Source organism: Peromyscus maniculatus, chromosome 15, assembly GCF_049852395.1.
Source record: "Peromyscus maniculatus bairdii isolate BWxNUB_F1_BW_parent chromosome 15, HU_Pman_BW_mat_3.1, whole genome shotgun sequence".
NCBI lineage: Eukaryota > Metazoa > Chordata > Mammalia > Rodentia > Cricetidae > Peromyscus > Peromyscus maniculatus.
The window spans coordinates 9,245,041-9,270,801 of record NC_134866.1 but is presented as its reverse complement, the minus strand read 5'-3'; the positions used below and the strand labels follow the sequence as shown (position 1 = coordinate 9,270,801).

General features: G+C 44.9%; 1 protein-coding gene across 6 annotated transcripts in view; it reads left to right on the top strand.

Moving 5' to 3' along the window:
• Ctnnd2 (catenin delta 2) overlaps positions 1-25,761 on the top strand; it is an 881,165-nt gene that overhangs the window by 845,377 nt on the left and 10,027 nt on the right. For all 6 annotated transcript variants that reach the window (XM_076551692.1, XM_076551693.1, XM_076551694.1 and 3 more), the window contains 2 exons: positions 17,899-18,025; positions 22,057-22,188. In XM_076551692.1, coding sequence (XP_076407807.1) covers positions 17,899-18,025; positions 22,057-22,188 — 259 coding nt within the window. The remainder of the gene's footprint in view (positions 1-17,898; positions 18,026-22,056; positions 22,189-25,761) is intronic.

Genomic DNA, 25,761 nt, shown 5'->3' with positions numbered 1-25,761 from the left:
TGCAGAAATAAAACTTCCTAGAGGGTGGGTCAATGTGATTCATGCCCTCTGATGCCCCCCTTACCCCCAAGAGGGTGTCTAAATATCTTAACATGGCTCATGAGTCCTTCCAAGACCAGCCTGGGCCACTCTCTCTAGCTCATCCCATCTCTTGCAAGTACTTATACAGCTATATCTGGCCTTCCCCACGGACCTTCCCTTAAATCTGTATTCTGTCCCATGACACATCTCATCCTTCATTCTTCCTATAGTTTTCATGTTACCTCCCTTACATAAAGTTTATGAACTCCTTAATCCAAAGTAAGAGCACTGCTTAGTAACCTAAGACAATTTTAAAAATGATGAGTTTAAATAAATTATTTTTAATTTACACTTTGAATTACATTTCAGTATTATAAACCCGTGACTAAACATATTCCAGTATACTGGCACTATACCATTTAATGACTACATTAGTGTTTATGCTTCTGGTAGAAACAGTTTCCACTCCTGGCTCAGATATTTGTTGTGTGAGAGTTTTCACCGTGAACTTATTAACATGACAAGTCATCCATTCCCTTCATAAACAGTGAAATCACACTCATCCCTGACCCTGGAACAATTAATATCCACCCTAATGAAAAGCACCAAATGAAAGAATCCCCCAAATATATAAAAGGCAAGATGGAGATATGCCTGTGGAAAGAGACCTCATCTGTATGCATGAGAAATAAGACTGTAATCAATGAAAGAAACCAAAGCTGTGTCGCTGGCAAAAAGTAATGGAGATGCTTCTTAACTTTCCCTTTTAATAAAAAGTCACAGGTCTTGGTTTATCGCAGCTACTTTGATTACTCTCTGTGCCAAACTTAAAGTTTCCTCTTACAGACACTGGTGTCTGTGAAGATACGGCCTACAGTTTAATGGAATAGAAAATTGGAGCTTATCTCCTCCCCGGCCAGTGTAGATCACTGTTTCATAGGTCTTTGTCAGGAGGTATTATGATCATGACCACTTTAGCAGACCTTCCTGAACACAGACTGGGCGACAGGCATTAGTTTTAAATTTCACACAGCTCCCATTCTGCTTCCAACGCGTTATATACACAGCTGTTGCCTGAGGGGTAAGCTTCTTTATCATTTGGACTCTGGGTTTTTGTTAGTTTGGAAAGTTTATTGTTCCCTATTGAAGTTTAAACCTTTGTGTGTCTTAAGGTGGTTTTAGGTTCATACAAAAACTAAAGGTGGGTACAGCTTTCCCATATGCCCCCATTCTCATACAGGGAAGGGCCCCCATTGTCAACATGAGACACCACAGTGGTGTACTTGATTCTGTTGATGAACACACCATGATCACCTAGAGTCTCGTGGAGCGTTCTCTATTGCTGTGTGTATTCTGTGGGTTTGGACAAATGAATAATGAGATAGATCAATCACTGCAGTGTCCTACAGGTTCTCACTGGCCTGAAAGCCTTCTGTGTTCATGTTCTTCCTGTGGACCCTGGACTTGGATTTGGACAGGATTAAGTAAATGTGTGTATGTGGGGGGTTGTATATGGGCCTCTGTGGGCATGTGTGTGTGTGTGTGTGTGTGTGTGTGTGTGTGTGTGTGTGTGTAAGTGTGTTATGTATAAGGAGCTCTGTGTATAGGCAGGTGTGTGTGTATGGGCATATGTATGTGTGTGTACATGCAGAGTCTAGAGGAAGACTTTGGCTATCCTAACCCTTCCATGTTCCTTTGAGACAGTCTCTCATTGAGCCTGGAGCTCTTGCTGATGTCCCAAAAGCCCCAGAAAACCTCCTATCACCTCCCACCATGATATTAGTTACAGGGATGTGCACAGCCACTGCGGCTGTTTATATATGTGCTGGGACTGGAACTCATGGCCCCATGCTTATGCAGCAAGCCTTCTCACCCACTGAGGTATCTCTCTGGCCAATTCATGGGCTTTGAGTCACTCTTCTTCAATTATAGTAGAATACTGTATTGATTTTAATCATTAAAATTTCAGATGAGAGCTTCATATTTGCTCTCTGGTTGTGACAAAATGGATTCTTACAAAAGAATTGTAACCGATTCTGAATGTTTCATCAGCCGGTGAATCAATCCTGCCTGTGGGGTTGGCACCTAGGCTGATGTATCAGTCAGCTTGTCCTCCAGTTCCCCATGTCATCTTTCTGTATATGACTCATTCCTCATTTTTGGAGAACACTTCAGCTCAGCAGACAAGCTTGTCATTCCCCGCGTTTCAGTCAACACCCATGATCTGGTCATGCAGTGTTAACAGGACTTCCCTTATAGGACCAATCTGTACAACCAAGGCTTTGTGGGAGCTCTAAGCTGCCCTTGGTGGACTTTGAGAACAGCTACTCTATCAACCTGAATCATTCCAGGTCATCTTGGATGACAACACAGGCCCCTTCTCCCGGTAACAGCTCAGTTCTGGAACTCGAGGTACAGTCAGCCCAGGTCTGCCTTCTGAGACACAATTGTTCTAGCAGAAACAAGGCAGAAGTGGTAGCAAGAAGCTTTGCACCAAAGTCGAAGTACTTCCGAGTGGAGAAGGCACGTGGGGTGGAAAGTCGACACCTCTGCTCTTCTGTGTCCGTGGCACAACCCCAGCATGGTCACTGTGGAAGAGACAGGTCCGTCCCTGCCCTCAGGTAACAGATGATTGATTCTTCAGTTGTTTAACCTGTGATACTGAGGCTCGTTACTTTTATTCTAAGAAACTCAAAAGTGCCCCAGAGAAAATGGACTACTCAGTCTCCCTATGAGAATTAGCTCATCCTTTCATAAAGGCCAGCAGCAAGCCAAAGATAGATCAAACATCAGAATCAAATTCTTATGGACAATCGGAGGAATTAGAAATGAATTAGTTACCTCTAATTACCGCCAATATTTCTGGCATGGGGTATTTTACTTTTGGAATGCCACACCCCCCATGTGAAACACTGATATCTTGTACAGCAAGCTCTTGTATCCAAGAAGGCTGAGCTAGCTATGCTGAAAACTAAAGAACGTCATGTTTTTTAGGCTACTGATACTGGTTTTTCTATTGACATTGACATGGGAAACAAAGCATAACTAATTTTAGGTATCCTTCCCTTTATCACCTGGGAGGATAGACTCCCAGGTTCCATCAGCCATTCAGCAGGTAAGTAACAAGCTTTGGTAAGAGGAGAGCATGCCCTTCCCCACCTTTCTCACACAGCACCCGCCCCGCCCCGCCCCCCACCTTGTCTTCCTGATGTTGTAGTCATTTCATTGGCTGCTGCTACTATTGCACAGACAAAACAAGAAATCAATAAGTAATTATGGATAGGCAAGGGAAAGCTGCAGATTGCCACCAGTGCCCAAGCCACCATGGGTGGCAGAGTGGCATGGCCTGGTGGAGTCTTCTGAGCACTGTGCACAGATGACCCAGCTGTTGTGGTGCAAACGAAACTCACGGGTGCACATTTAACACTCCTTCATCGGGTTCATCTCCTGGGTTCCCATGTGAATTAGAAGACTGTTTTGAGATACTGTCAAGGGAAATTCACAGCTAGGTCAAAATCCAAAAACTTTGATTTCTCAGCTTTGCAGTAAGAAGAATGAGTACTGTGTTAATACTTCCTTCACTGTGTTAGCACGTTAAGAATTAATAGATTTTGGGGGCTGGAGAGATGGCTCAGAGGTTAAGAGCACTGACTGTTCTTCCAGAGGTCCTGAGTTCAATTACCAGCAACCACATGGTGGCTCACTACCATCTGCAATGCGATCTGGCGCCCTCTTCTGTATACATAATAAATAAATCTTTAAAAAAAAAAAAGAATTAATAGATTTTACTTCTGAGTATCTAAGATAGTGATGGAAAAGCAGTAAGTCCTCTGGGGGAAAAAAAAAAACTCCTAGATGGAAAGTTGTTGTTTTTTATCAGGGAACTTGCTCACCAGGGGTTTATTAATCCTTCAACTATGCTAAAAAAAAATTATTTTCCAAGAAATTACTAGAAAGACACAAAGATTCAGGCCAGGTTCTAAAATCAAATAAACAAGCAAATACCCAAAGCTTGTGTCTCAAGGCTTACAATTGTAGCTCTTCAAGTGTTTTCTTTCTGAATCACTTGATATCAAGTTAGGGTAGCAGAAGAAAAGACTGAGGTTAAACTCAGCTATGAAACATTCCCCTCCATAAATCTGAGAATTTACTTGGTGATGTTTGTATTGACAAAGAAAGTCTTTCTTCATGAGGTCCCTTGACCTCTAAGAGACAGTTCTCAGACACTCATCATAGGATATCTGTCCAAAATCAAATGCACAAATGGGAACAGTAGTAAAAATCAATTGTGCAAAAGTGGAAATCAATGCACGTGGCAGTTACTGAACAAGAAGTGACTAAATTACAGCTCTTGCTCAGATAGATCCCCAAGGAAGGGAAACCCATATAGCTGCACCCAAATTAAACATTTCCTCTTTAATTCCACTCTATTACAAAGCTTCACCCAAACAGTTTTAAGTCAAAAATTGCAGAGACAAAAAGCAGTGGGGGAAAGACTCAATCAAGCCCTAGAAAAGTCAGTGAGGTAAATGTAAGTTTACATACACACAGGAGCTCACTTTGTGATACTAACTCAAACTCAACCACTGGTTTTCTGGCAGATCAGGATAGGTTGGGTGATGTTACACCTAAATCCCTCCTCTTCTCTCTTGTATGCTGTACCTTTGCCCATCTCCCACCTGCTAAGCTGGTTAAATAGAGGAAAAAATGATTCCATGGTGAGGAAAGCCAGCCTGGCTAGCAGAGTTGCATCTGGCTTTGGTCACTCTGCCTAGGAGACTTGTGCAGATGTTGTCTCCTTCTCTCCTGGGGTCAGTGGTATCATCCTTTTCTTGGAGACATACCCGTCACTGAGCCTCTCCCATCTGTTGATGAGTTACTCATGCCTGGACTCCTTCACTGGGCTATTCAGAATTGTCCATCAACCTCAGGCTTTTGCTAGACCTCTACACTAGATACAAGGCTGTATCCTTATATCTCATGCCATTTGGGAAGTCCTGTTTAAAAGGAAATGATTATGATCATAAGATCATGTACAATTCTTGGAAGTGTGTTGTGCAGGGGCTTGAATTGAAACTTAAGCCACAAGAGCAACAATCATTTCACCTCTGTCATTCAACATGTGGATTGTTGCTGGAGGGCTTTTCTCCAGGTTCCACCAAACCCCGCAGTCCCACAATCCACATGTAAAATAATCACTCAGACGCTTATAATATTTATAAACTGTATGGCCGTGGCAGGCTTCTTGCTAACTGTTCTTATATCTTAAATTAACCCATTTTTATAAATCTATACCTTGCCACGTGGCTGGTGGCTTACTGGCGTCTTTACATGCTGCTTCTCCTGGCGGTGGCTGCAATGTCTCTCCTCCTTCTTCCTGTTTCCCCAATTCTCCTCTCTCTTTGTCCCGCCTATACTTCCTGCCTGGTCACTGGCCATCAGTGTTTTATTTATATAGAGTGATATCCACAGCACTTCCCCTTTTCTTCTTTTTTTAAAAAGGAAGGTTTTAATTTTAACATAGTAAAATTACATATAACAAAACAATACAGTTTGTATGCAATATAAGTCTCTGTGTTTACTTGGTTGGGGCTTAGTGGCTGTGGGACTGACAGGTGACAAAGATTTGTCCTGACTGTGGGCAAGGCAGGAAAACTCTAGCTATAGTGGATCACTCTGGAATAACACTTAAGACAATAGTCCCTGCAGCCAATTTTCAGAGCACACAGCTAGTACTCCTTTTGTCTATGCTCAGGATTTATAAGAATGTGCTCTCTGTCCCACATCTTTCATCTCAGTGAGAAGGCTACAGTAGTTACCAGTTACTTCAACCTTAACAGCTAACCCACACCCATGGTTTCTCAGTCCTATGCAAGATCAGTGCACTAGGAAAGACCAAGAAGTCTTCAGACGATCTGTCATAGAGTGAACAATATGAAAATTGTTATCAGTGGCCAAAGGAGAAGTAAAGTCAAAGAATTTGGAATCTTGATGCTTCTTTTGGGTGCTACTAGTCCTGAGGTAGGGTAACATCCCTGATATGGTTCCCATGCACTCCTGAGAGAGACACTGAAGCCCCATTTCCCCAGCTCCCACCTGATTTCCCTGAGTGCCACTCTCCCAGTCTGACCAGTAACAGCCATTTCCATATTCATTTGGCACACAGCTGATTTCATATTTCCTTGGTTGCCTTCTAGATTCTGGAAATTTCTAAGTGAGTTTGTTCATGCTGGATTTCCTTACCCTGTTGCTTAAGACTGTGATTCTCAACAGGTGTTTCTTGAATGCTTTACATTTATTTTTCTGGACTCAGTTTTAAAACAGATATATGTTTCTCTTGTTCATGGTCTGAGATTCTGAAGCCATTTTCTCTGAAAAAGAACTGGGGTGTGTCTGTTTCCCTCATTCCTGTTTTACAAGCCTCTGCTATTCATTCCTGCTCTGTAGAGACACATTCTCTCTGTATTGTCTTCATCTCCTCTCCTAACCACCTTGCTCTGATGGTCACACTGATATTTCCCTCTCACTTTTCCCAATTGAGGTTGGAATTCACTCTCTGTGTGCCCAGCTTTCCACTTTCTACTTCTGTCCATTTTATACTTCTGTCCCTTGCACGTGGTCCAGACACCTGTCCTCACACTTTGCTGGAGTCATTTCTAAATGCCAAATTGCCTGGATGAATTGGGGAGGACTCCCAGCTACAACCTTAACCTTCATGGTTAATGATCCAACACCACAGAGATTTAATTTGTTGCTCAGGTAGCCATCCTTGATGGCTTTGTGGGATGGTGGGTCAGTTCTTCCCCTGTGAACCTTCAGTACACTTTGTACCTATGACTCCAGGTTGCTATAAGGCTCATAGCTATACCTGTCATCCATGAGAACATCTCTTCTATTGAGTAGGTCTCTATCCATCAGCAGGATTTCATTCACCCATGCCTGGTAATAAAGCCTGTAATTTCAGCTATTCTAGAAACTGAGGCAGGAAGATCACAAACTCAAGGCCTGGTTGAGCTACAGAGTAAGATCCTGTCTAGAATTGGGACACTGGGAAAATTTCCCCCTTCCACATTAACATGTCCATTGATAGTACCCTTGTTCTGGTCTTGTTTCAGCAGCCATTTCCAGGAGAGACTGTTTCACAGCAAACTTCCTGGAATTCTGGCTTGGACAGTCTGTCCCTCGGTGTTCTCTGAGCCATAAATGCAGGAACTGTGATGTAGCTGTATCTGTTGGGGCTGAACTCCCCCCAATCCAGTGATCTCCAGCTGTGTCCAGCTGTGGTTTTCTGTGATGGTCTCCATTTGCTGTAAAGAGAAGCTTCTTTGATATGAGTGGGTAGTTACATTTTTCTGAAGGTAGAAGGATAGGGTTTAGAATGTAGCAAGGGATTATCCTGGTCTAGAAAAGTTGCAGTAGTAGATTCTTTTTCTAAGGTCCATGACCTCACTACCCCTGGGAGGCTGCCTAGATTTGCCTCATGTTGAGTCGGCCTTAAGTTAAGTTAGACAGCTGTTGGTTGCCACCAGCATGTGCATGCTATTTACTGCATCTTTATGCACATCTTGCCCCTGCTGGCAATTGTCGTGGTTCATAGGTGTTGCATCTGGATAGGATTCTTAATTGCTTCCTTCCCTTGGAAGCCTAAATAGAATATTCTGAAATCACAGAAGCTAAGCCACAGGAAAGATGCTGTCATGTCAAGTGGCATCTTCAGCAATAGGGGTCCACCCTCAGCTCCTGAGAGGCAACCAAGGGCTACAGCAGTAGTCTATATTGTTTGGGGAGTCACTTAGACTTCCCTAACCAGCTATATAAAAGGAGTTTTCTTGTCCCTGGTACTGGGGTTTTGTTAGTCTATAGTTTTTGTGGGGAATATTGTCAGTCCAAATGGGTCAGCTCATACACACATGCACTTACACAGATGTATGCAAACACATACATTCATATCTGTTGTGTATAGTTTTAGGTAAATGTAAAATAATATCATCTGTTGAGGCTTTATCAAACAACCTCGGTGTTAGTTGTCCCTCCTTCTCCTTCTATATTGGTTTCTTTCTCTGCTCCCTGGTTTTAGCCCCATCCCAATTACTGTATTTTCCACTTCATATCACCTGTATCCTGCTGTTCCCCTCTCAAGACTCCACCCCCATATGATTTCTTTAAACTTTCCTGGTCTGTTGCTACTCCATGCTGTATACTGCTCATATCTGACGATTTGGAGTTAGGAACCACAGATAGGAGAGAACATGTGGCATTTGTCTTTCTGGGTCTGGCTTAACTCACTTAGTGTGATCTTTTCTAGGTCCATCCATTTCTATTCAATTTCATGCTATCATTTTTCTTTACAGCTGGAGAGTGTTCCACTGTCTGTATGTGCCACATTTTTATCTCTGCTCATCTGTTGAAAGACATTTATGACCCAACTACCTCACTCCTTGGCAAGTGCCCAAAGGACTCCATGTCCTGCTCCACAGATACTTGCTTGGATGTGTTCATTGACATCCTGTTCACAAATAGGAAATGGAAATCCACTTTTTTATTTAAAGTCCCCAAAGTGACACCAGAAAAGAGGCTGGCTTGATCTTCTTCTGGTTTCTTAAGGTCTTTGTTTTCCTTCTGTTGGTAACTGTTGAATCCTGATAAGTAATGGTGGTTCAACTAAAGTATATAGATTTCCTTACAACTTGTCAAATCTTCTTGATGATAATAGGTCTTCAGAATTAGCCCAACTGAATTTAATTGCATTCATAAAATTGATTTCTGAGTATTTGCTTTTAAAAGATGGTACTTCAGAAGAGCCACGTCCTCGTGTATACTGTACCTTTAAAACCCAAATCAATTTAATTCAATTTCTTTAAAGCAGCAGAGCTGAAACAAAGTAATGAAAGCCAGGGGTCTGTCAGGTAGTATTTATTTCTGCATTAAACTGCAAATACTCCCTTTTGGCCCTTAACATTTAGTTTAAATATTTAACGCTAATGGCTTCTAGAATTGTTGGTGGAATTAACTTAAATGAATCCATAACAAGCATTTGTACCTTTAAAATAAAGATAATTTTGTATTATTACAACAGAAAACAGCAGAAGGTATCATTGCTAGGCAAAATCTGGGTTGGTCTTAGGTCACACTGACTGTGTATCAAACAGTCCACCTCTGTTGTTCCCATACTAGTGAATATTTTCTTTTGAGACAGACAGAAGGGGGTAACTCCACTAGTTCCGAATATCCTCTTTCTCTGCTTCATGTAGTTATACTAATGAATTCATTCCACCCAGAAATAACTGGAAAACGGCACATCTTTGAACAAGCGTTTTTTCATCTATGAGGGCAGTCTGGACTTTTCCAGCAGGTAGCTACAATGTGTATTTTGGCTATTACTTGAACAATTGTGTCCCCAGTGAAGAAGTCTTGGATGTGAATGTGAGCGACAAGCTCTAAGTATGTGAGGCTGATGAATAGACGAGCCTGAGTTACTAAAAGCCCAAAGGATCTGCAACCCACATTCCCTTTTGTCTCTGGTCACTCAGAGAAAATTAGAATTGACAGGCTTTATGGACTGCAGAGCCTTCAAGGACAGCAAAGGCAAAAAAAACTTGTATTTGTCCCTTCAACACCAAGTCGTTTCTGGATGTCCACTGAGAAATCCTTGTTCTGAAGCCAAGTAAATCTTATCAGAGGAAGAAAATTTGAGAGCTGTTTATACAACAAGAAGAAAAGGGCCAGTCGCCATACGTGGGCTTCCACAGTCAAGTGTGTATGCTGGGTTTCAGCTGATGGCCCCTACGTAAATACATAGTATTTATTGTCAAAGTCAGCTATTTACTGAATGAAGCCCATGCCAGTCAGAGATGTCTCTATATCATAAGAAAAGACTTTGCCAAATCTAAATTCTAAGCATAGAAAACCATACACCAGAACTGGCTTAGGACAGGGTGTTGTGAACAGGGCCATCAACACTGACCTTCTCTGGGCTGTGGCTCTTCACTGTCACCTGTCACCCCACCCTGACACGGTCTCCAAAGCTCATCTTCCAGAAACAGAGGGGAGAGGCCGGCTACACACCGAGTAACTCCAGGTCCTGTGCCCTGCTAACCCCCACCTGTTTAGTGAGAACATGCTGGGTCACCCCATTTTCTCTCTCCCGAAGACCAAGTCTCCAACTTTCCCTTTAGCGTCTGTTGAGACAATTCTCTTCCGTCTACCCTTCTTGTAAATTCTGTTCTGTGGCCTGAGCCAACTCCTACCCCGAGTCCCCTTCCTCCTCTGATGTAAATGTGGGGGAGGCAGGTGGGAGACTGCACTGCCCCACACCACATTTCTCATTCCATCTCACCCAAGTGCTCTCCTCCCCTCTGGATGACATGGTTAGCACATCTGGAATGTGACTGTCAGCACTGTTCCCTAACCGGTAAGGGTTCTGCTGGGTAATGCCTTCAGGAACCAGCCCCTCGGTATGTTAGGCACACTTCTGCAGTGGGTGTGAGTGTCTGTACCCAACCTTGAAGGAAACTGGAGCACAACTAATGAGAAATGTTATCTGCTCTCCCTTCTCATCCTTTTATCCCCCGCCCTCCTGAGGGTTTGTGGCTGGGGAAAGCTGGGTGTCTTCGCTATGGGCAGGAACTTGTATTTTCTGAAACAACAGAGACAAAAGATGGACATGGAATCGGCATCAACCCAGGGGCCAAATGTACGGATACATTGATGCTTCAGAATTCCTCTCAAGGTTAGATTAAAAAGGAAGCAAGTTCATATACTCCACACTGAAACCTAGGCAGCCTAGAGAAACCACTGATGCTGAGGGAGCCTAGCTGAAGACTTACTTCTTAAATATTTCAGCTGAACCAATGCTGCTTTGCAGCCCGAATGTGTGTATGTCATGGACCAACAACAGAAAAAGATTCTCATGTGATCCATTTCCACTAAAACAGTACCAAAAAGATCATACGGCTCTGATCATTCTTGTGATAGAACCAGAGAATACAAGGACTATAGAAGCTAGCAGTAACACCTATGGAATTGATGAGCACTTTGTTTTTGCAATAATTGCTGCTATTACCTTACATCATAAAATCCAGCTAGCATATGTCAGGCTTAGCTGTGTTCCGGCATTAAGCCCAGGACTAGAGTTTCAAAAACCAACAAGACTCTTTGCCTCACAGCTGGGAGACAGGCAGACAGGATCACTACAATCTGTAGTGTGATGTGAACATGCAGTGTTAGTGGGAAACGGAAACTCTAGCGTCTTTCCTGCATGCTCCCGAGCCCTGGAGGCAGCACGCATTTAGCTGTTGTGATTCGATGCACCTGCATTTCCTGCCTCCTGTTTACCTGGCACGAAACAGAGCCAGGTTGGTATACTGAACAGATTGTAAAAAGGAAGGCACTGTGCTGGGTCTCTGAGCTAACAGACAGAAGGTGTGCACATGTAAAGCAGAATCACAGAGTCTGTGAGTCTCCATACTCAGGTGTGACCACAGCTAGAAGGTATGCACATGTAAAGCAGAATCACAATGTCAATGAGGCTCCATTCTCAGGTTTGGCCAGACTGAGTATGAGTACGGTATCTCTCAGCTCTGAGATTGTGGCCTCTTCTTGTTCCCATAGAAGTCAATGTTGAGAATGCTCTATGTGACATTCCCAAATACACTAGGAGACTGAAAAACTTAAAGTCTTTCTGTACGTGTGTGTTCCACCTAGCCGACCCCTCTACCTGTGCTGAGAAACTACAGGCCAGTGACTTGCAATTAGGGTGAGTCATTAGCATCAGCCAGAGGAAGAAGGGAGACGTTGCAAGGACTTACGCCTAGGCCTTCCTGAGAGCAATGCAAACAGAATCGCAAGGACTGAGAATCGCAGGTGCTGCTGTGTTTTTAAGCCCTCATGCTCGTGAGTTCTGTCGCCCCTGATTTATGGAGGAGAAAGAAATGAAAACAGATAGAGTCTACTAACACTGGCAGAGAGGAGCCGAGTCCTCACTGCCTTCTGCTCCACCTCTTCATGATGGGAGTCCTCTCCAGTAGGAGCGGGGATGATCCTGAGAGCAGTTTGGGCCTTAACCAGCAGCTCTGGCTCAGCCTGTGAACACGTGTAGCAAACTCCATACTGATATGTGTTTAGTGCCTTGTGAAGAAGTTATGAGGCAGCTGGGTGGTGGTGGCGGTGGCGGTGGCGGTGGCGGTGGCGGTGGCGGTGGCGGTGGCGGTGGCGGTGGCGGTGGCGGCGCACGCCTTTAATCCCAGCACTCGGGAGGCAGAGGCAGGTGGATCTTTGAGTTCAAGGCCAACCTGGTCTACAGAGCAAGATCCAGGACAGGCACCAAAACCACACAGAGAAACCCTGTCTTGAAACACCTCCCCCACCCCCCCCAAAAAAAGAAGAAGAAGTCATGAGGCAATGGTATGCTGTCTAAGTTTGTAAAGCACTCATCCCCACATCTGTCATGGAGGTCCCTCTACTAAGAGCATTCTGTTTGGAAATGTTCACTGAATGTTCAAAAATATACAATGAAGGGGTTGGGGAAATAGCTCAGTGGGTGAGTATCTGGGATGCAAGCATGAGGATGAAAATTCAGATCATCATCACCCACATAAAAAGTCCGGACTACAGTACACGTCTATATCTCAGTGCTAGGAGGGAGAGACAAGAGGATCTTGAGGGGTTGCTGACCCACTAGTCTGCCCAAGTGGGGAACTCTGGGGTCAGTTAGAGACCCTCACTTGAAAATAAGGTGGAGAGTAATGGAAGAAGACACTAAAGACTGACCTCTGTCCTCCACAATGCATTATGGGTATACGAGTGCACACCTCACATGGTGTGTGTGAGTGTGTATGTGTCTGTTAGGTTTTTTTTGTTTGTTTGTTTGTTTTGTTTTGTTTTTGTTTTTCAAGACAGGGTTTCTCTGTGTATCTTTGCGCCTTTCCTGGAACTCGCTTTGGAGACCAGGCTGGCCTCAAACTCACAGAGATCCGCCTGCCTCTGCCTCCCTAGTGCTGGGATTAAAGGCGTGAGCCACCACCGCCCGGCCATATGTGTCTGTTAAGTTTACATGCACACACATCATGCTCCTTTCCCTACAGAAGCTAGCTCCAGTCACAAAGCACTGGTGTTCCTGAGACCATAAAGTTGAGGCCAGGTTCTTAAAGTTGACCTGGTTCCCCTGCGCTTAGAACCCCTAAAGATTCCACTGTAGAAAGCCACAACTTTGAGGGATATTAAACTTCTTAGAGAAACATAAGAAATTTTGACACAGAAGCCCCAACTGGTGGGAAGGCAACAGGAGGGTATGAAGAAAAGGTCAGGTGATTCCTAGTGGCGAGTTACAGCTCAAGGACTTTGGACTTCTCTTTGAATTTCTGTTTCTATCTATTCGGGACAATTTAACAGCCTCCAGTTTTAAATTTAATGTGTTAAAAATAAAAACCAATTTGAGGTGCCAGATATCATATCACATTTTTGACGGCTTAGCTGGGTCTCTAGCTAAAGGGCACATCTTCTAGGTCACTGCTTGAGGTTTGCAGAGTCACGGACATTTAAAAAGTTCCTTATCATCAGCCTTTGGGGATTAACAGCTCTCCCTAGCTACTGTGGCTGTCCCTCAGTCTCCATTTTTCTTTCCTGAGCTTTCTTATCTAACCCAACAAACCATTGGGATAGTACAAAGGGATCTTTGGTTAAGCATTTAATATAATAGAATACACACACACACACACACACACACACACACACACACACACACACACACATACACACACACAATATGGCCAAGAATGAGTTAAAATTTAAACAAGAAAAAAATAGCGAGCAAAGAGACAAATGATGAATGAAAAGATCTCCCAGACTTATGTGTTTGTATAAATCAGTCTTAAGTCTTTATAAGTGACAACAAGAAGTAAATGATAGTTCATTGCTAACTAGATTACAGATATGCACATGGCTAGTAGGGACATGTTCAGTTAGCAATAACATTCCCCTCAAAAATATATATCTTCATCTTCTGAGCTTATTTAGAACACCAAGAATCAAATGATCAAAAATTCAAACAGTAAGAGATGCGGAAAGAAGTGAGGCCTCACAGTAACTGGTCAGCCAGCATTCATGCTTGTAATCAGCTGTGATCTAGCTATCCCTGGTCCAGCTGCACACTGACCTCCAGCATCCAGTGTTACACCATGCTATGACATTTGCAAGCATGTGCCATCAGAATAGAAATCTTAATGTCCCACCCAGGCTTTTCCAGATGCAGCCGTATCAAAGATCCACAGCTTGGCCATTCCAAGATTCCTGCTTCACTGAATGAGAGGGTAGAGGGAATATGTCACCTCTCATCCAGGGTTGTTGTTTGTATGGTGTGTGTGTGTGCGTGTGTGTGTGTGTGTGTGTGTGTGTGTGTGTGTGTGTGTGTGTGTACTATACATGTGTAGAGGTGCACATCTTTTTGTGGGCCTGAGCAGGTTGATATTGGACTTCTTCCGTGATCACTCTTTGTCTTATAGATTGAGGCAGGTTTTCCCTTTCCCACTTCAACCCGGAGTTCACCAATCTGGCTAGTCTAGCTGCCAGAGTGCTTTAGGGATTTCTTTTCATTTCTGGAGCACTGGGATTGTAGCTAGGCCAACACATCTGCTCAGCAATTCCATGAGTGCTGGGGATCCGAACCCCAGTCCTCAGGCTTGCTCTGTGTGGCAAGCACCGTGCCCACTGAACCTCCTCTCCAGCCCTGAGACCCCCCTTGCTTCCCGCTCAGCACTGAAACTGAGCCTCCCCTCCACACACACACTTCTCAGTTTTCAGCCCCCTCCTATTTCTTCTCCTATTGTCTAAACTATATTCCTTGCTTATAGCTGATGACCTCACGTTCATTGAGAAAACATGCAAAACCAAGAAAGAAGATTTTTCACCCTCCTGTGCCCAGATCTCCCTACTTCCCTCTCTCGTGACTGGACAGACTGTCTCTCCTCACCTTTCCTCCTGGCCAGCAGTCCCTTAGTTCACTGAATCCTGTCACTCCTGCATCATCCTTCAATGGTCCTTTCTCCCCAGTGTCCCCAGCTTCTTTGTCTTGGACGTTGAGTCATTCCCATCAGCACACGGAATGCCCGAGTGACTTCCAGACGATCCCCTAAAGCATCTCTCCATCCCTCCCTCTCTCCAAGCCTCGTCTTGCTGATTCTCTCAGTTCTAGAACTTCACCGAGAGCTGTCCATACTCAGTCTTCCCTTCTTCGAGTCATGGAATCCTCTGAGCCCACTTGAGTTAGACTTTACCAAACTTCTCAGAGCGCCTCAGTGCCCACCACAGTGGTCCCCGCCTCCCCAAGAACAGTGCGAGTGCTGGTCTTTGCCGCTCGCTGTCTCCTCTTCTACATCTACTCCTCTCTCCTTGCCCGATGTTGCACCTGCCTCCACCTCCTGCCAGATGCTCTGTTCCGTTCCTCTCGGCCTCCTTCACAGCTGCTCTGACTCTTGACTGCGGGAGCATCCCTGGGCTCGCTCAGCCTCTGCTTTATGCTTTTCTTAATTTGCGTTTGCTCCCTGTTCTTTCTCTTCCCTTGCCTTGGATAATATCTCTTTCTGAACTCTGGGATGTGTTACCTCTGATCTTGCTCCTGAGAGCCAGGTTTGCAGATTCTGCTTGATTTTTTTTTTTTTTCCTCTTACATCCATGTCTTTCAGGCATCTCTAATCGAACATGCTCCCAAAGCAGTCTCGGTTTTCCTCCCAAAACTGCTTCTCTGCCATAATTCTTTTCGGGAGCAGCACCTCCAGTCCCTTAGGCTCACAGCAGAAACACAGGATGAAGCACAATTTCTCTGTCTAACACTCAAAGGCCAAGGCGTCAGATCTTCCAACAGAGAGTCAAACATTCCACTTCTCCCCAAGTCTCCGCCTGAGTCAGTTGCTCATGTGCGCTCCCCTCCCTTCCTCCTCCAGAGCTGCTGCTTCTGTTCTGCGGTCTATAAGCTGTCTTCCGTTCCCAGCACCCAGAAGGCTTTGTGTCTTTCTGTACCCTCGATTACCCCCTCCGTCATGGCCACCGTTCTGTTTCCACCCAATGCCTTCACATCTGTTTTGTCCTTGACTTGGAGGCCATGCTTAGTGAGTGACTGGCTCTATGTAACTCCTATAGTGTAGCTGGAGTGTTCTCCAGTCCTGCCTGGCTCATGGTCAGGACAAATCTCTCTCACCCGCCAGTCCCACAGCCACTCAGACCCAACACACAGAGTAAACACACAGAGACTTACATTGCTTACAAACTGTATGGCCGTGGCAGGCTTCCTGTTATCTAGTTCTTCTATCTTAAATTAACCCATTTCTATAAATCGATACCTTGCCACATGGCTTGTGGCTTACCAGTATCTTACATGTTGGTACTCATGGCGGCAGCGTCTGGCAGCGTCTCCTGACTCAGCCTTCCTGTTCCCAGAATTCTCTTCTCTGCTTGTCCCACCTATACTTCCTGCCTGGCTACTGGCCAATCAGCATTTTATTTACACAGTGTTCCTTTGCCAAGTTTCACAAGGCAGCTGCATCAGCACACTGTACTCTCCTCTCACTACTGTTCTCTCTTCCAAGAATGAGAACTTCACTTTCAATAGCAGCGTCTTTAACCTGCTTCCTTTTGTAGTGTGGCCTCACCACCTTCCTTTTCTGTGGAATGGAATCCAGCTCTTGGAACTGTTAGCAGAATCTTACCACACAGTCACTTACCCAGGGCCTGTTTGGTAACCTCTTTCAAAGGAACCTACTTATAGTCCTGGCTTTATCATATGAGTAAGAACAGGAATTATCAAAATCAGATGAACAAATATTGAAATGAGTATGGATTTTGTTAATATTTGCAATGATTCCTCAAAGAACATCAAATTCTTTTAAAGTCTAAACATTATCTTAAAAAACAAACTAAAAGAGTTGGAAAGAGTTTTCTCCATGAAGAGGGAATTGGGAGCAGGGCAGATACCCAAGGCCAGCACTCCTTGGGACAGTACTTTGAAAGAAATACAATTCAACTAAAGAAAAAAGACTAGAAGGAAAACCTATGACAGGTTAACAAGAGTTAACAGTTAACATGTTAGCTCTCTGTAGCTACAAGGACTTAAATCATCAGCTACATTAATTTTCCTCTTTGTTCTCTATGAATTCATAAATGACCTGTAATGCATTTGTGGGTCTTATGAAAATTAGTATTGATACATTTTGCATGCTGACCAGATAGTGGAAGGCTAGGGAAGAAAAGGTGGGAAACCTTTTGAGGATGCTCTGATAGGAAGTGGAAATCCCAGGGTCTTCAGGGAATGTATCATCTATCTATCCAGTGTCCTACCAGAGCCTTGAGGTCCAGGGGCAGAAGGATTGGGATTCTGTGATGCAGAAAGAGGTTGGAAAATACGTAAAGGGGATAAATGATACAGCAGGATGCTGCCACGGGGGCCCTGTTGCTCACAGATCTGTCCTGAGAATTAGAAATTAATACTTAAGAAAGGTTTGCTAGTGAATGGAGAGCAAGCAGGCAGAGCTGAAGCCAAGTAGACAAAGATAGACAGTTTGAGCCATCTGACATTCTGAGCAGTATATTTGCTTTTAATAATGCATATGGCCAAAACAAGTTGGCACAGAAACCATTATTCAGTATTTGGGGGAAAAGCAGACACAAATCGCCCACCTTCCCAGCTGGCCAGGCTGTCTCCAGGAGGAAGAGGTGTGTCCTCAATTCCCACTGCTCTGGGTTAAGCCTTGGTGATATGCGGGGCTCTGTAATCTCTTCTGACACCTGCAGAAATGTTTTGCAAATTCACATGCTTGGAACTCTGCAGAGTCAGGAGGTGAAGCATCACCGTGCCTTCCCTGCTTAATAGAAGTGCGCTGTCTTTTGCAGGATGGATGGTCACAATATCACTTTGTAGCCTCGTCTTCAACCATTGAGAGGGATCGACAAAGGCCCTACTCCTCCTCCCGCACACCCTCCATCTCTCCTGTGCGTGTGTCTCCCAACAACCGCTCAGGTAAGAGCCAGGCCCAGGCCCTGCTTTCCTCCTCCTGAGCCTAGGGACTCAGGCCCAGCCCCTGATCTCAACACCACACTGAGAAAAGCTGTCTGGCTTATACACTGGGTAGTAGATGGGTGTGTTTTCTGTTGTGGTGGCAACTCTGGGGGCTGTACACAGACCAGGAACCAGTCCCAGCTGAGATTGCTTCTTGTCTATGGGATGCCCTCGTGCACTCAATGAGGAAGGAGTCTAAAGGAAGCAGGCAGGAGTTCACACATCATGGTTACACAAGTATGTCTACCCCATACACAACTCACTTATTATAAACTCTGAATCATTCATAAGTTTGTGTCATAGTCAACTTTTACTCATAATTTTTCTCTCATTTTGCCAAATTCCTAGCACTTAAATTTTTATCTCAGTTGGTTCATTTCTAAAATACTTTATATGATTTTCTAGTCATTTTGAGTAAGCCAAAAGATTAAATGGAAATATGTGTGCCATTTAGTAACATAAGCATCCTGTTGTTCTCTGACTCAGAGAATAGTGTTTTAAGCTTATCTTTTTGTCTCTGAATGTTTGTTTCTTTGGTTGAGAAATGGGTCAAGACTAAATACCCAGATGACCCCACATGTACCCTGATGTCTAGGCTCTTATTTGTGACAGCCTTCTCTTCCCTGCCCTGTCCCCAACCCCTAATGAGGAAGTCCTGTTTTCTGAAACAGCATTTTGGAGGGTTGGGCAGAAAAATCACCCTATCAAAGTGACTTTTCTGTCCTCAAGGATGACTGCCCTCAAACTTTTCACCTGATTTACTGTCATGGGGTTGAGGAAAAAGCAGAAACAAAGAGAGAAATGTCGTTACCCTCTCCAAGCTCCATGAAAGTTTGTGTTCAAGGTACAGTTGTTGGTTAGGACATCTGACCCAACCATAGATGAGAAGTCAAGAAGCCCCTGTAACTTTGAAGCACAGAGGTGGACACGTACTTCTGACTCTAGGATTCTGAGGGCTTGAAGGGCGCCTGGGACAGAAGAGGAGGGTGCTTGTTAAAGGCTCTACCTGATTAAGAACAAATCAGTCAGGAAGGTGAGGTGACAGAGTAGATGGGAAGGGATTGGGCTTTGGAAGAGCCATGTCTGGAGTAGGCAGGCAAAGGCCAGACTGGGGATCCATTCATCAAGTGCTGTGCCTTGGTATTTCCTAGGCCAGGCACATCAAGACACCTAATAAACATTCGTTCGCATGATTTGATCTTTCCTGGAGCTTAACCCTGATTTACTGAAGACCCGGAGCATCACCGTGTGCAAGGTCTCAGGAGATAATTACACACTTCATGTAGCTTAATAAACATCACCATCTGTGCAATATTAGGCTCTCATTTTTAAAAGCTTTGGTCAAAAGGTTCCAAATCCTGTGCCTCTTTGATTGATGGGCCCGGACTCCTGAATGGCCAGGTTCTATGCAAGGATACCCAGGACCAGAGAAACAAGGACAAAAGCGGGATTTCTCCACAGGAAAGAGGATGAGAGAGAAGGCAGCGGGTTGTGGAAGTAAGGGAGCCCCCCGCAGCCGCTGGTGAGACATGAACGGGACAGGATGGACTGAGCCCAGCCAAGCTGGGGGCTGGTTGGAGCCTGGGTTGATCATGCAGTAATTCTCCTTTAAGCTCAGGGTACTAAAAATACATAAAGTGCAGAGTCCCTTCACTGTGGCCCTGTTCTCCTCCAGCGTGGAACAGACAACAACCCAGTCCTGCTCTGTTCCCTGCCTTCCTCAGCCTCCAATCCCGTCTTGAAGAGCCAGAGTCCCTGTGCAGCAGGGAGATGCACCCGCGGGTCAGATCACTAAGATTCAAGTGTGTCCAGGGGAGACACTGCAGGTTGTCCTGTCCAATGCCCCCACGTTCCCATTGGATGCTTTGACCCAACTGATGTTATATGGGGCTCAAGCATCTATATTTAAGGAATTTGGGGAATTCTTTCTGATTGGTAGTTGGGGTTGGAAACCTCCAAGTGCCTCAAGAGCTGAGCACTGAGCCTTGGTTTCATTTTGGTCCAGTTGGGATGTGTCAGAAGGTTCTTCGGGACAGCCAAACAATGCCTCTACTTACTTTCTCAGCATTTGGATGTGACTTCTCCTAAATACTTCCAACTCTGATTCTAATGTGTCTGCATGTCTGTTTCCATACTCTACTGGGATTCCCTAAGTTTCGCAAGCATGACACAGTTCACATCCTGCATCCTGCACTGTCTGGCACAGAGATTTGTACAGGGAGTTTAGTAAGTTGGGCAGAATCCAATGATTCACATGGTGCAAAGAGATACATTGGGGGAGAAGCAAGCTTTATGTGCTGGGGCTGAGGAACCCTGCACAGCATTCGGATGAAAGGTAAACTGAGGCATGACTGTAAAAGCAGCTTAGACACTACCAAAGAGGGCTTTATGTTAAAAGTCAGTTTCTTGAAAAAAAAAATATATACTTATTCATCACCAGGCATGCTTGGTAAGAGTGGATTCCAAGGGCTTTCCAGGGAAAATTCAAACCAAAAAAAGGTTAAGGAATTGGTGGAGAATTCCTAAACTCTCAGGCAGATCTTTAGGTAAATCAAGATTATGAAGTACTGCCCTGGGGTTTAGGAAGTCAGAAGAAAAGGAAAGATAAAAGCACACCATGGCCAAGGTCCTCATACTGAGTGTGATGCCCCCATCATGGTGGGAACAGGCCTGGCCCACACCCCTGAAGCACCAACACTCTTTTCTGCCTCTTCCCACATCTCTGTGCTGGCTCACTGTTGAGTGGCTACCAAGCCGTCCCCTTCACTGTGGTTTCCATGGTTCTGTACCATTACTCCTGGGAGTCCTTCCTGTAATTACAACCCATCTCCTTCAGAAAGAGGAACATGGTGAGGTACATTCCTTGTGCCCAGCAATCAACAAGCAGCAGAAATGTAAGGGGTGTATGAGACATTATTGATATGATCACCCCAAGAGCTGAAACAAAAATGCCTTGTCAGGAAAAACAAACAAAAAACAACAGCAAAAAAAAAAAAAAAGACATTCTTCCCACCTATCCCAGGCTACCTGGAGAAGAGCCTGGTAGGTGACATGGTTTCAGCCCCAGATTCCCTCTGTGGGTGATGTTGTTTCAACCCCACAAATTCCCTTCATGGGAGATGTTACTCCTGTCTTACATAAGGCAGCCTCTAAGGCAACTCTGTGTTGAAATCACATTGTATTTCTTCTCATCAGGGACTCCTTTAGTGTCAACATGGGTCTAATATCCTTAATTCAAATGGCTAAGACCAGAAATGTTTTAGGTTTCTCATTTTTAAATAAATTTTTTTTTAGTTTGGAAATTTTCATCTATATCACGGAGACACTGAGCAGAGAACACAAGTCTAAACACATAAAAAAAAGCATCCGTGCTCCCTGTAGGACTTTGTAGAAAATGGTCTGAATTCTTTGGGGTGCTCTGACTGCAGCCTGTGTTAGGAGGTAGGGTGTGTGGAACTTTCCACTCCGGTTGTCATGTCAGTGCTCAGAAAGTTTCAGACGGCAGAGCGTTTGTACCTACTGTTTTCAAATTAGGGATGCTCAAACTGTAACAGCTCCTTTGAAGCATATCTAATTAAAAAATAAAGTGAGGGCGAGGGGGGAAGAGAAGGAAAAAGAGCTTGAAAGATCAGTCTCATTTATAAAGCTCTAGTGTACATACACCTAGGGGAGGTCATGTCTCCACCATTTCTATACAAGGAAGATGATCCAAGATGTAAGTAATCCTTAACTGCCCACCTCCAAGTCAAACTGTCCCTTTTTATGATAAAGCAGCAGTCGCCATGGACTGAGGGAAGATGGTAACGCCAAGTCAAAGAGGTAAAACTAAAAAATAATACCATACTAAAAAATACCATACTGACAAGTTTTGGACCATGTCTATTTGTGAGGTGAACTGATTATGTAAAAAGTCAGGCATACCATCGAGTGAGACACAGAAAAAACAAAACAACAACAACAACAGAAAAAAACTTTCTCTTTTCTTTATATAGCAAGTGCCCCAGCTTCACCTCGAGAAATGATCAGCCTCAAAGAAAGAAAAACGGACTATGAGTCCACTGGCAACAATGCCACTTACCATGGAACTAAAGGAGAACACACTTCTAGAAAAGACGCCATGACAGGTGAGCGCAGTCACGCCCTTGACCGGGACCAATGCTGATGGCTGGGAGGATTGTCAGAGCATTTGAGATCTTGATAGTACCTGGAACTGGGGGAAGAAGACAAGGATACCTACAGGACTCTTACTGAGATCTTCTCTTCTCTTACCATGATGCCGATCTTTTATATAGATCGCAAGGCCCATGAAACTTCTACAGAATGAATGAGCTTTTGTCTTTGTCCCCATCTCAGTCAGATCCATCATCTTTCCATCCCATCCGCTGGGAACTCTGGGGAAGCCAAAATTGATAGACTTTGGTGCCTGTTAGCTCCCTTCCCAGAATGCTTTGCTCACCCTGGCTTGTAAGTAGGCATGGCCTTAACCCCCCCACCCCATATCTTTTATACAGTTTCCCTTTGGGATTTACAAATGTCTTTGGGGTCTTAATCCACTCCCTTCCCCTGACAGCTTCTCTGAGGACATAGTTATAAGGATGGGACATGGGAAGAAGGACATGGAAAGCTCCTGTAGGGAGCTTAAATCTTCAGAACTAGACTCTCAGAGCCACATGACTTTAACAAAGGCCCAACATGACTCTTTGCCACGTGGAGATGAAGATGGGTCCCTCCTGAAAATAGACTATGAGTAATGGGCCTGTAAGAGGAGATCAGGTGGTTAAATCATTGATTAAAAACTGGGGTGCAAAGGGTGTAACCCTAAAGAGAGGCAGAGATGCTCCCATCAGAGCACTCTTGAAAAGCATGGGGCATGGGTCTCTGATGTTATTTATGCGCAGACCTGCAGGGAAGCAGAGTAGACAAATTGGATGATTTATTAAATGTCTTCCAAACCCAGGACAGATAAGATAAATTTTTGCAATAACAAATGTATTTACCCCAGCAGCGGTGTGTTCTGTGTTAGCCCTGCAGAGCTGTATAAAGAAACATGCGCTAAAAGATGTATGTCCTACCTGAACCCTCAGGACCACATTCTGCCTCAGTGTGCAGACCCCACATGTCACCTTGCATCCTGAAATGCCTCTTGAATGGGAGAGATGAATTCATTTCACCACCATAACTTATTCTTCTCTTTCTCTATTATTTTTTTCCCTGCCCTATAAATGTTGCTCTAGCCATCACTGAATGGCCCGAGAAAGTTGAGAATCTGAGTCCCTAGCATAGAGGTGCCCAGGGGAGAATCTAATTCAGTCTGATTAGCCTGAATTATCAATGACAGCAAATTCATCTGACCGGTCCAGTTTATAATTATTATTGCCCCAGGTAGCCACAGCACCGGAATCTGGGATGACAGATTGAGATGATAGTTAGAAGAATAATTGTAAGATTGATTGTATTGCTATCCTTTGAGTTTAGTGTTGCTTTTCAACTCTCTGGCCCAGTAGAATCATCCTGAAGGGTTTTAAGAGCAATATGTTTATGTTGAAATAATTGTAGTGATACATGAGTTTGCCCACACACACACAGTAAAATAATGCATAAAATATCTCGTGTACCGGATCGTCCTCCCGCCTAGGAAATGGCCAAGATCTTGACAACTCTGCTATTAAGATATATGGAACTCTTTAAACCTACTTAGAGGCCCAAACAGCTTAGCTCTGACTTTACTTGGAAACTCAGTTCAAAACAATGCTATCAGTCATGTAGCCAACCTAGGGGAAAACTGGGCTCCTGACTGAGTTTGTTGATATAAGAACGTTCTTCTCAAGTCAATGGGATTTTAGATAAAAAGCTGTTTGTTAACAGTGTGAGGGTGGTGGAAGTGATCAGGGAAGTGGAGGGATAGAGAGGCAGTGGGGCAAGGAGAGAAGTGGTGGTGGTGGTGGTGGTGGTGGTGGTGGAGGTGGTGGTGGTGGTGGTGGTGGTGGTGGTGGTGGTGGTGGTGGTGGTGGTGGTGGAGGTGGTGGTGGTGGTGGTTGTGGTGGTGGAGGTGGTGGTGGTGGTGGTGGTGGTGGTGGTGGTGGTGGTGGTGGTGGAGGTGGTGGTGGTGGTGGTGGTGGTGGTGGTGGTGGTGGTGGTGGAGGTGGAGGTGGAGGTGGTGGTGGTGGTGGTGGTGGTGGTGGTGGAGGTGGAGGTGGAGGTGGTGGTGGTGGTGGTGGTGGTGGTGGTGGAGGTGGTGGTGGTGGAGGTGGTGGTGGTGGTGGTGATGGTGGAGGTGGTGGTGGTGGTGGTGGTGGTGGTGGTGGTGGTGGTGGTGGTGGTTGTGGTAATGAGAGAAGGGGAGGTGATTGTGTTGGTGACTTCATGTCCGTGATAATAGTGGGGTGTGACAGTAGTGAGTAGTGGAGACCGAGGTGTTAGCAAGGGTGGTGATGGCGGAGGTCCAGCCCCCTCTGTGGTGTTAAGGGCAGAGGTGAGTGTGTCAGTAATGGTGGAGGTGAAGGGATGAGAGTGGATGTTAACATGCCGGCAAGGGTGGCAATGATGGAGTGGAGGTGCCGGCAAGGACAAAGGTGGGGCTTTTGGTGATGAGCCTGGTGGTGGTAGTGAGTGCCTCCTGTCAGTGGTGTGAATTAAGTCACCAGCCGAGCCACAATAGCACCCAACATGTCACACTGGAATAGAAGAGTCGTTTTACCAACTTCCGCTCTAGGAACTTTGGGAAGTGCCCATCATTCGAGAATTCACTTACAAAGTCAGATTTCTTGGGATCTCCATTTCAAAACTAGCTGGTTTTTTTTTTCCCCCTGTCATTTAAGATTAAACCCAAGGTGTGGCAGGGTTTGGTAGGAAAAAACTCAAATGTTTCCTCCTTTCTTGGTCCTGAGGGACCAGTGATGCCCTACTATTCTCCATTGAGGAGAGGCTGTCTGCTATGGGAAACGAGGGACCACCTGCCCTCAAAGGCAACATTGGAACACTGGTGGTAGACACGGTTCCTCACCTATACTGACATTCCCTTGCTTGGATCTCAGAAATCCAGACCCATGTGGGTTTTCACCCCAGCCATCCCACTCTCTCTTCTTCCACATTCCTTCCCTAGCTTCCAGCACGTCTCTGAGAACACCATCTCTCTTTGTGTTACTGAGGGGCCCTGAGAATCCCAACGTCAGCTGTGCGTTCAAGCATGCCAGATGCTGGCAGCTAGTTCTCCAGCTGTGGTTGCCTAGGAACCTCTTTGTGCCGGCTGATCCCTGGTTACACAGCCTAACTTTTAAGTTTATCTGGGGACTTCACCTTTCCATCTGAACTTCCCCTTTCATCGGGTGATGCCTGCCGTTTTTTGTCAGTGTCTCTCTTATGCCTTTTAAAGCCATCCTAATCCTTTCGGTTAGAAATGGAGTGTTTAGGGGATGGCACACAAAGAAAGAAAGGCACTTCTCTATGAAGAGCATCCTTGAGGCTCTCCACTTCATGTACCTGTGAACGTAGTTCCCTCTCAACCGGAGTCTCTTTTACACAGGCAAGTGAGCTGAGGACAGAACTTCCAACAGAAGCATCTTCTACTTAAAAACCAATACACTGTGAAAAGAGGCTAAGGTTGTAACAGTACAGATGTTCCTGCCCCCTAAAATACATCAGTCTTTCACCTTGACCTTGAAGTGACATTTTTGTCAGCATGTTTATATAGGGCAGAT